Source organism: Rana temporaria, chromosome 9 (genome assembly GCF_905171775.1).
Source record: "Rana temporaria chromosome 9, aRanTem1.1, whole genome shotgun sequence".
Classification (NCBI taxonomy): Eukaryota; Metazoa; Chordata; class Amphibia; order Anura; family Ranidae; genus Rana; species Rana temporaria.
This window is the reverse complement of record NC_053497.1, coordinates 162,614,109-162,625,781: the sequence shown is the minus strand read 5'-3', so window position 1 is coordinate 162,625,781 and position 11,673 is coordinate 162,614,109. Positions and strand designations below refer to the sequence as shown.

The 11,673-nt window shown below is 42.4% G+C and overlaps 1 protein-coding gene across 2 annotated transcripts in view; it reads right to left on the bottom strand.

Annotated features, from left to right (window-relative positions):
• The window catches only part of PDZD4 (PDZ domain containing 4), a 353,070-nt gene extending 345,273 nt beyond the window's left edge, over window positions 1-7,797 (bottom strand). Inside the window, exon 1 of one of the 2 annotated variants that reach the window (XM_040324887.1) lies at window positions 7,186-7,797. In XM_040324887.1, the coding sequence (XP_040180821.1) occupies window positions 7,186-7,245 (60 nt within the window). In that variant the 5' untranslated portion in view covers window positions 7,246-7,797. The remainder of the gene's footprint in view (window positions 1-7,185) is intronic. The other variant, XM_040324888.1, reaches the window with a different exon arrangement.
• Between the last annotated feature and the right edge of the window lie 3,876 nt (window positions 7,798-11,673).

The window sequence follows — 11,673 nt, the reverse complement described above, 5'->3', positions numbered from 1 at the left end:
TAATTTGGGGGGGGGGTGATTTGTGGCTGTTGACTAATCATTTGGCTAGTTAATGGTTGTCATTACAGTGTAAGAGTGGTACTCTGTAGTTCTGTTCCAAAAGTTTTGGGACAACAAGCTATAGTTAGAACGCCTCGGTTAGGGTTTCTAGTTGGGGTACTGGACCAGATATAGTGGTTGTAGTCCATCAATCCACCGTAGAAGAAGGCACCAGGCAGTGCTCTCCTAAATGCAAGCGTTTCCCTGGACACAGGGGTCAGACGATAAGCCAATTCTAATCGCCATGGGCAAATTGGAAGTCCGTACAAGGGAAGGAATGCAAGGCTTTCCACAGTCAGATGGCTGCACAGTACATGAAGTCTAGTTTTGGGGCAAAGGCCATTAAACCCCTTAAGGAATGACATAGGTGGTCCAAGAATACTACTTGAGGTATCCCTCTGGAGGGGACATTTGAAACTTGGGGGGTGGGATAAATTCATAAACAAGTTTAAACCCAGGCTCTGGGCAGCAAAGACCTTAGATGTAGCTCAGCTGTGGCTTCAGAAATCTGTAATGATGTGTGGGTTGAATGTGTAGTACATGCTTTTGTGGTTAAAATTCTCATGCCTGTTTTTGAACTGTGTAGCTGGCCCATGCAAGGTTTTCGAGCGGCTCTGGTGTTTTTCGCATTGTATTTTTTTTATTTTGTTAAAAGCACTCCGTCCAGTTTTTCTTTTTCTTGTTTTGGAAAATATGAGAGCCCATTCACACAGGGGCAACACGACTTCTAGCACGAATTTGGGAGGCAACTTGGACACAACTTGAGTATGAATCATCAGGCAACTTACAAGGCAACTTCAAGTTGCCTCCAGGACAGTACTAGGCAACTTCAAGTCGCATCCAGAAGAGGAGGCTTTGCAGTGGCCAATTAAACAACAATCAGCTCTGTGGGAGGGAGGGGTTTGCCTGAGAAATGTATGTTATCTTCCTGTATTGTTGCTTCAGTTAAGACAGTGATCAGACTTCTGCAGCGACTTTCATTGAAATCAATGGGTACAAGTTGCCTAGAAGTCGGATTGAAGTAGTACAGGAACCTTTTCTGAATTTGGAGCGACTTCAGTAGTGTACATTAAGACGGCTCCCATTCACTTCCAATCATTTTCTCGACCGCACGACTTGGGGCAACTTAACCACTTAACCCCCGGACCATATTGCTGCCCAAAGACCAGAGGACTTTTTGCGATTCGGGACTGCGCCACTTTAACTGACAATTGCGCGGTCGTGCGACGTGGCTCCCAAACAAAATTGGCGTCCTTTTTTTCCCACAAATAGAGCTTTCTTTTGGTGGTATTTGATCACCTCTGCGGTTTTTATTTTTTGCGCTATAAACAAAAATAGAGCGACAATTTTTAAAAAAATGAATATTTTTTACTTTTTGCTATAATAAATATCCCCCAAAAATATATAAAAAAAACATTTTTTTTTCCTCAGTTTAGGTCGATATGTATTAGTCTACAAATTTTTCGTAAAAAAAAAAAAATAAAAAAAAAAAAAAAAAAAAAATCGCAATAAGCGTTTATTGATTGGTTTGCGCAAAAGTTATAGCGTTTACAAAATAGGGGTATTTTTATGGTATTTTTATTAATATATTTTTTTACTAGTAATGGCGGCGATCATTTTTTTCGGTACTGCGACATTATGGCGGACACTTTTGACACATTTTTGGGACCATTGGCATTTTTATAGCGATCAGTGCTATAAAAATGCATTGGATTACTATAAAAATGCCACTGGCAGTGAAGGGGTTAACACTAGGGGGCGGGGAAGGGGTTAAGTATGGTCCCTGGGTGTGTTCTTACTGTGGGGGGGGGGTGGCCTCACTAGGGGAAACACTGATCCTCTGTTCATACATTGTATGAACAGAAGATCAGCATTTCCCCTGCTGACAGGACCGAGAGCTGTGTGTTTACACACACAGCTCCCGGTCCCCGCTCTGTAACGAGCGATCGCGCCCGCCGGGCACACGCACGGGAGTCGGGGGCGAGCCGCCGTATAGCTACGGGCTCTCGCCCAGGAGAGCCGACCTGCCGCCGTATAATGACGGTGCGCGGTCGGCTAGTGGTTAAAGTCGGATCCCAGGCCGCCCCTATGTGAACCGGCTCTGAAATATCTCCCTCACATTTGTATCTAAATGTTTGTCTCATGTCTTAGTCTAATTGTTTGTATGTAGCAATATGTTAGAACCCACCACGGCGGCACTCCTATGCATCGCAGCCGTTGTATTTTTGTAGGAATGTGAAACTAAAGCCCTGTACACACAATCGGTTTGTTCCGATGAATATAGACCGATGGACTGTTTATCGGACAAACTGATCGTGTGTGGGCCCCATTGGTTTGTTTTCCATCGGTGGGAAAAAAAAATAGAACATGTTTTACATTTTTCCTATAGATAAAAAAAAAAAAAAAAAAAAAAACGGATCGTCTGTGTCCACATGCGTGGATTTTTGAGCATGCGTGGATTTTTGACTGATGGACTTCCAAGTCCATCGGTCAAAAATTCACGCATGCTCAGAATAAAGTCGACGCTACTAGGTTCCTCCTCCTCAGACTCACTAACTGCCCCCCCCCGTGGGTACTAGTGGATGCCCTAGAGGCTGACACTGAAACCGGACGTTTGTCTAGGTAAGAGCGGAATGATTGAAAAGTATCCTCCAGTTCCTTCCGGAAGGAGGAAAGCATCTCCTTGGGTTGCTCAGAGGATGCACTAGTGGAGGCTTCCTCTCTAACCAAATCAGCAATGCAGGTCTTGCATAACGGTTTGTGCCATGATCCTTTAAGGGATGTCTTGAAAGTGGCACACCGTATCTTAGGGGGAGGCAATGCAACCTTAAGTTTCTCTTTACATTTCTGAAAGACACAAGAGACAACAACACCATTGTTAACTTTTGTGTATCAGATACCCAGCAAATTGCCACCAACAGTCAGTGAACAAAACAGACCAATTCCCATCACCGCTGTGCCAAACAAATAACAATACACTCTCCCAGAGACGTAACCTGAGAGAGTGCAGCAGGCTCCCCTCCCCCTAAGGGGGCAACAGGAGGGACACACATACATATCCCAGGTAGATATGGAAACCGCTGTCTCTCCTACCTGGGCCAGGCTGGTGCTTGTGGCTCCTGCTGCTTCTTCTGACTCCATCTTCCCAGGGTGCAGCAGCCGTCCGGCAGTTCTATTTGAACTTTCCCGGTCATTCTCGCCGCTGCGAGGACCGGAAATGCACCGCGGAGGCCGCCTCCCCTTCTGCGCTCCAGCGGCTGGAACCGGAAGCCGTCACGTGCCGCCCCCACCGGCAGTGACGTCGCCCGCCACTCGGACCGGACCACCGTGAACCTGGAAGAAGCACCCACCTCCATCAGTTCACCATGCCCGGCCTATGGGAGCAAAAACCTCCAGCAGCCTTTGCCCTCGCCGGACTCGAGAAGGGGGAAAGCACCGGAGCATCCCCCACCCGTCAGGGGGGATGCTGGGTCTGCCTCCAAAGAACAAACAACCGACCTCAGGTATGCCCAAGCCACCTCCACCTGGAGAGAGTACAGCACACCCCTGGTTCCCTGCAGCGCTTCCACCATGGCTGGAGGAAACACAACAACTGAGGTCATGGTGGAAGTGGGTGGAATTTAAAGGAAAGACTGCAGTGTTTCCTGGGAAGTGGGTGGAGCTGCGCTCTCTCCAATTGCTGTCCTAAAAGACGAGGTGAGAAAAAAAATGTGTATTTTTCCCAAAAGTGCGTTTGTAAGACCGCTGCGCAAATACGGTGTGACAAAAAGTATTGCAATGACCGCCATTTTATTCTCTAGGGTGCAAGAAAAAAAATGTATAATGTTTGGAGGTTCTAAGTAATTTTCTAGCAAAATAAATAAATATTTTTTTAACTTGTAAACACCGAGTCTGAAAAACAGGCTCGGTCTTATAGTAGTTAAATACAAAACGGGGAAAAAAATGGGATTAAAAGGATTAAAGGAGAAAAGAGAACAAAAACCTATATGACCATCCTGAGAAACAATGAGCACAGGATAGATCTGGAAGATTAGAGTAAAGAATCTCAACAGGTTTTGTGGGGAGAGAGGTTGGATAAAAGAAATAAATACCATGGGGCAAAAGATAAAAGAGGGATACAAAGCCAGCATCCTACATACACTATGAGAATAAGAACCTACAGAGGTTCACAGTTATGTTCCAGTCGTCTTCCAGATTAATGAAAAAACAAAATGTTATAGTAAAAAATGCAATGGATACATACAAGTATAGGTTCTGTGCTACAGTCAGATACTATAGATCTTTGTGATAGGCAGTGCAGTATAAATAGGAGATTAAGATTCTAGGCAAGTCAACCGCTTTCAGTCTGAACGGATGACAGCGATTTCAAGGAAACAAACCCAGGTGGGCATTAAATGAATGAACACATCTGTAGCTTAGTATGTCACAGTAAACCCAATATCATTCAAAAAGATAAGTGGATAGGCACAAGGTATACTGTAATCATGTCTTCCCATGACTGGGAATATCTTTTGATACAGTTTATTTTCCCTGATCTAAACAGTAGCAGAAAATATTGTTTCATTGTTTTAATATAACCTATCAAATATGTATTTATAGAAAAGACTTGTTCACATAAAAGGCTGCTTTGATATTTCTCTTCTGATCTTCAACCATCCATAATTTAATTAATTGGTGATCACCACTCCCCTTTCCCTCCAAATAAAGTGATATCATGACGATTGGATGACACTCATGTTCTGTGTATTTTTATGATCATGTGTCAAACCTGAATATAATCAGAAAATATGTGGTGTAAATATATACACACAGGAGCGGACTGACAACTCATGGGGCCCCCGGGCAATGGGAGATTATAAGGGCCTCCGGGCAATAGGAGATTATAAGGGCCCTGGGGCAATAGAAGATTATGGGGCCACACAGTATACATACACACACTGAAAAGGTACTGGAGAGGCAGGCAGCAATAATCTTGGGATAAAAAAAATAAAAAATAAAAATTGATTTTTTTGACATACTGTCCCTGGTTTTACCGTGGCTGGCAACCCTGATGGGGCCCCTCTAGTGACCTTGGTCCTAGTGACATTTTGACAAAAATACCCTTCTAGTAGTTTCAGAAAGAAGTTTAGGTTTTCAGAGTAACAAAAAACAAGCATTTTATTCAAGATATTCATATGTTTTTGCATTCTTTATATTACTAATTATGCAAGCTCAAAAAGCAAAATGCTATGTACAAGGTGCAATTATCCTTAGGGCTCTTTCACACGGAGCGGATCCGTAATTGATCCGCTCCGTTAGCCCGTTTGGCTCAGCGGGGATTCCTCCATAAATCCCCGCTGAGCTGTCGGCGGACAGGGCGGTCCCCGCACACTGTGCAGAGACCGCCCTGTCTCTCCTCCGCTCTCCCCTATGGGGAATCGGATGAATACGGACCGTGCGTCCATATTTATCCGATCCGTTCCGCCGGAAGAAAAATAGGGTTTTCTTCCGTCGGCAAAAGCGGATCTTTGCGGACGCGGATGGTTGCGGAGGTTAGCGGATGCATCATCCACTAACATCTGCAATCCCATAGGGAACCATTACAAGTCCGTAAACGGACTTGTAATAAACGGACCGTTTGTCCGTACATGTGAAAGGGCCCTTAGCAACCATCAATGCTTTCTCATTGTTACGACTGCTCTATATTGGCCAAATCCAAATAATTACAGTCAGCTACGTTTCTTGCTCTTTGCGTGATCTGATTATTATACTCTAAATATATGTCAACTACACCAAACCAATAGCAAAATCAAATCGAGAATCCAGTAGCATTTGAAGGCAAGTGGATGTGCATGGTGTTGCACGTGTATCTATGCATGGAAGTGAAAAAAATGGGCATGTATTTGTGCATGCAGGTCAGCAAAATAGAAAGGCAAGAATGTTCAATGCAGGGTAGGGTACCTATATCATAAGGTTAAGAACAATAGGGAGAATTTAATAATGGTGGCCATAGCATGATCGATTTATTTTCAGATCGATCTCACCCAAAAGCAATAAATTGATCTATAGCCATTAACCCAATTAATCAATGAGCCACACACAGGGAAGTAGATTTCAATCAATAGTTGGAAGATGCAGGGGTAGACTGACCACTCGGGCAGTGCCCGAGGGCCCCATGCCACAATAAAACCAGGGACAGTATGTAAAAATCTGTGTTTTTAAAAAAAGATCCCAAGATTATAGCTGCCTCGCCTCTCCAGTACCTTTTCAGTGTGTGTATGTGTATGTATGTATGTATGTATGTATGTATGTATGTATGTATGTATGTATGTATGTATGTATATATATATATATATATATATATATATATATATATATATATATATATATATATTCTGTGTGTCTGTGTATACTGTGTGGCCCCATAATCTATTGTCTGGGGATCCCATAATCTCATATTGCCCAGGGGCCCTATGAGTTGTCAGTCCACCCCTGGGAAGATGCAATAGTAAATTATCGATCGCAACTCTGTTTCCACCTCGCAATCTGATTAATTAAAATATAATCAGATTCATGACCAAAGCATTGATAATTTTCCACCCTGACTCAATGTGATTAAACCCGATCCAAACTGTTTAGAAGGAGAGTTATGGCTGTTCGACCGTTTGCCAATTCGATCCAATCGCACATCAAATGAATAATTAAAAAATATCGATGAGTGTATGGCAACCATTTGACAAGAGCAGACAGGATCTGGAGCAAATGTGCATGGCAACCATTCAGCTTCTAGCTTTCATGCACCAAGCTTAACTGGCCAAGGTAAAACTAGAAACCGATTGGTTGTCAGGCACCGTTGATCCAGTCTTAGTACATTTTCACCAAACTGAACTTTGGTATCCCATAGCAACTAATAGGAAATCTGTTTCCATTGTTAAAAGCTGTTTATTGACAGGTGACTGCCTCTTGTGTCATTTCAGTTTTTGCACTCATCACTCTCTCAGGTACCACACCCTCCGACAGTATATCTTTATTTTTACGTCTATATTTTAGGTTGCCATGCAAACACCCTTTCTGTTTTCTGCAAAGCATCTTTTTCACCTTTATGTCGTTACCTTCCACCATGTTCAATCCTTTCCCATCCCTCCATGCCATATAGATCCCTCTTACCTGCAGCATCACTTTGTAATGCTCCTCTGGTCTCCGAACCACACACATGTTACATCCCATGTTAGCTCAGAGAAGGTGAAGGTCTCAGGTGGACGGAGAAGGGGGGGGGGGGCTGGCTACCCCCAATCTTCCACTCAGAGGTGTCTGTTCAAATCTCCTTCTATTGGATCCGAACCCAACAGCTGTATGGAAAGGGATCAGAAGAAGACGACCTTTCTATTATCCATCCAGAGGGCTCCAATAATCCACTGGGGGCAGAAAGGGACAGACAGGGGGGAGGTCTGACATTGAGAGGATAAAACCAGCAGCTGCCCCCCTCATTTTGCAATAACGGGGTGCCACTTCTCCTCCCCTCCCCCCTACAAAGTAGTCTCCTCTCCAGGGCTGCCTTCAACTGCTACCCAAGGTTAACGATGTGACAAGACCATAAATACTTCTAGTTCGGCTCCTCAGAAGCTGCTTTTCAGGGAGGATGGCCGAAGCTTCCTTCTCATGCTTCCACTCAACAGCTACATCCAATAGTGAAGGCACCTGTGCTTCCTCAGACTGCAGCACCGAACACGCACATGCGCCTTTCACTCTCCGAGTATCAGCATTGCTGGGAAGGAAGGAAGGATGGAGGGAAGGGGGGAGGGGAGAGGGAGGCAGAGCACAAGAAAAGTCGCTAATAAATATGGATCGTCTTTGGCGTGAAACACTCAGAGCCGGAATGTTCGGCGAGAGAATTTCATCAGCTGCACACATACAGCTCTGACTACGGGAGACAAGAAGGGAAAAGGAACGTGAGACCGGAAGAAAGGGACGTGAGGAGAACATGATTTGAGACAATAATTAGGAATTATTAATTAGTTAACCACTTAAGGATCACTAAATTATATATATATATATATATATATTATATATATATATATATATATATATATATATATATATATATTAACCACTGGTCACTTAAAGAGGATGCCCGCTGAGAAAAAAAAATATTAAAAGTCAGCAGCTACAAATACTGCAGCTGCTGACTTTTAATATCGACAATATCCTGGAGTCCAGCTCCGTACGAAGCAGAGGACGACCGATTCCCTACGGCGCATGCGCGAGTTGTGCTGCGCCTGCTCATTGGCTCCCGCTGTGCTCTGGGAGCCGAGTGTTCCCAGAGCACAACGGGGGAGAGGACGGGAGGTGACATCCTGCCCGCAGACTGTGGCCGAAAGTGGGTGCAAATACCTGTCTTTAGACAGGTATCTGCACCTCCCTCCCCCTGAAGGGTGTCAAATGTGACACCGGAGGGGGGGAGGGTTCCGATCAGCGGGAGTTCCACTTTAGGGTTGAGCTCCGCTTTAAGCCCCCTTTCTAACTAGACCAATTTTCAGCTTTCGGCGCTCTCACATTTTGAATGACAATTACTCATACAACATTGTACCCATATGACATTTTTGTCCCTTTTTTCACACAAATAGAGCTTTCTTTAACCGCTTCCATACCGGGCACTTACGCACCTTCCTGCCCAAGCCAATTTTCAGCTTTCAGCACTGTCGCACTTTGAATGACAATTGCGCGGTCGTGCTACACTGTACCCAAACAATTTTTTTTATCATTTTGTTCCCACAAATAGAGCTTTCTTTTGGTGGTATTTGATCATCTCTGCGGTTTTTATTTTTTGCGCTATAAACAAAAGAAGAGCGACAATTTAAAAAAAAACACAATATTTTTTACTTTTAATTTAATAAATATCACAATTTTTTTAAAAAAAAAACATTTTTTTTCCTTTTTTTCGTATTCTTCTACATATTTTTTGGTAAAAAAAATCGCAATAATCATATATTGATTGGTTTTTTTACTGTCACCGTGACATTGCGGCGAACACATCGGACACTTTTGACACGTTTTTGGGACCATTCACATTTATACAGCGATTAATGCTATAAATATGCATTGATTACTGTGTAAATGTGACTGGCAGGGAAGGGGTTAACCACTAGGGGGCAAGGAAGGGGTTAATACGTGTCCTAAGATGTGTTATAACTGTAGGGGGGAGGAGACCGATGTGTGTTCCTCTGTACTGGGAACACACATTGGTCTCCTCACCGCTGACAGGAGGTGGATCTGTGTGTTTACACACACACACATCCACACTCCTGCCGTGATTACCGACAATCGCGGGCACCCGGCGGCAATCGCGGCCGCCGGGCACCAGCGCCGGGTCACGAGCGTCGCCGGTGGCGCGCGCCCTAGATCGCCGGGAACGCAGGACGTCATATGACGTCCACCCGGATCGAGAAGGGGTCCCTGCCGCCGTCATTTCACAATGAGGCGGTAGGGAAGTGGTTAATCACTTCAGGGCTTTTTATTTTTTGCGCTATAAAAGAAAAAAGACTGAAAATGTGGTAAAAAAAAAAAAATCTTCACTTCTGTTATAACATTTTGCAAATTAGTAATTTTTCTTCATAAATTTTGGTCAAAATTCATACTGCTACATATCTGTGGTAAACATAAGTACAAATTGGTGTATATGATTTGGTCTTTGTGAAAGTTATAGAGTCCACAAGCTATGGTGCCAATATCTGAAAATTGATCACACCTGAAGTACTGAAGGCCTATCTAATTTCTTGAGACCCTAACATGCCAGAAAAGTACAAATACCCCCCAAATGACCCATTTTTGAAAAGAAGACATGCCAAGATATTTAGAAAGAGGCGTGGTGAGTTTTTAAGTTGTAATTTTTTCCCACAATTCTTTGAAAAATCAAGATTTTTTTTTATTATTATTTATTTATTTTTTTCACTAAATTGTCAAATTAACATGTTTTTTCTCACACACAGCATATGCATACCACAAATTATACCCCAAAACACATTCTGCTATTACTCCTGAGTATGGCGATACCACATATGTGAGAAGGCTCAACATGCAGGGAGCACCATCAGGCGTTCTGGAGCACCCAGGCCAATTCTGACATTTCTCTCCTACATGTAAAAATCATCATTTGCTAGAAAATTACATAGAACCCCAAAACATTATATATATGTTTTTTTTTTTGCAAAGACCCTAGAGAATACAATGGCGGTTGTTGCAACTTTTTATCTCACACGGTATTTGCGCAGCAATTTTCTAACGCGTTTTTTGAGGGGAAAAAACAGTTTTGTGCAAAACGGTAAAGTTAGCCCAATGTTTTTGTATAATGTGAAAGATGAAGTTACGCTGAGTAAATAGATACACAACATGTCACCCTTCAAAATTGCACATGCTCGTGGAATGGCGCCAAACTTCGCTACTTAAAAATCCCCATAGGCAACGCTTTAATTATTTTTTTACTGGTTACATGTTTTGAGTTACAGAGGAGGTCTAAATGATTGCTTCCGCTCTAACGTTCACAGCGATACCTCACATGTGTGGTTTGAACACCTTTTTCATATGTGGGCGGGACTTACGTATGCGAGCACACGGGGACAGGGGCACTTAAAAAAATAAATAAAATGTATTGTTCATTTTACTTTATTTATTTTAGTTTGACACTTTTTTCCCCAAAAATATTTTTTTTTTTAACACTTTTATTCCTATTAGAAGGAATGTAAACATTCCTTCTAATAGGAATATGGCATGCCAGGTCCTCTTTACAGTGAGATATGGGGGTCAATAAGACCCCACATCTCACCTCTAGGCTAGGAAGCCTGAAATAATAATAAAAAAAGACGACCCTGACTTCGATCGTAGCGGCGAGTCGGTAGAAGCACCGGAGGGGAGCAGAAGGGGGGGCCGTCCCCTCTCGCCTCCCATAAGAACGATCAAGCAGTGGAACAGCCGCTATGGTCATTCTTTTTTTTTTTTTCAATCAAGTTTAATTTTATTATGAAAAGTAGATGGTGCATCAGATGTTATACATTAGATAAATATCAATACATTGTGATATAGAAATACATATATTAATAGTACATTACATTCTAACAATACTTAGGTTCCAATGAAGGGATTACTCTATAGTCAGAGGTATAAAAAACAAAATTAAAGAAACAAACCCCTGTTTTTGTAAATCGATCCATCGGAGGTCTAATAATTATACTTATACTATATACTCCAAACTATCACCCAATATAATTCGAAGTCATGGCAATCTATAGTATTTGTCAAATCATAAGTAGTACTATTTGACCTCTTAAGAATAATTAAATTCTATACCTCCCACCCCTAATCCTTCAAATCAATGTATAGTTTCCCATTAATTCATTTCATCCCCCATTGCCAAAACATTTTCATATTGAGAATTTGAAGGGATAAAATGAAAAGACAAAGATTGAATAAACAACCATAAACTTTGTCAAACTGATATTTCCGGATTATTTAAAAAAATATTCTGACATCAGAAAATATCGTCAAACAACCATATCTAGAAATTGTCTGAGGAAATGAATCCACCTCCAATATACTCTCCACAGGATCCTTGAGTCAAAAGATATTATATCCAGAAATTCCAGTTTATCCAAATTGATCATA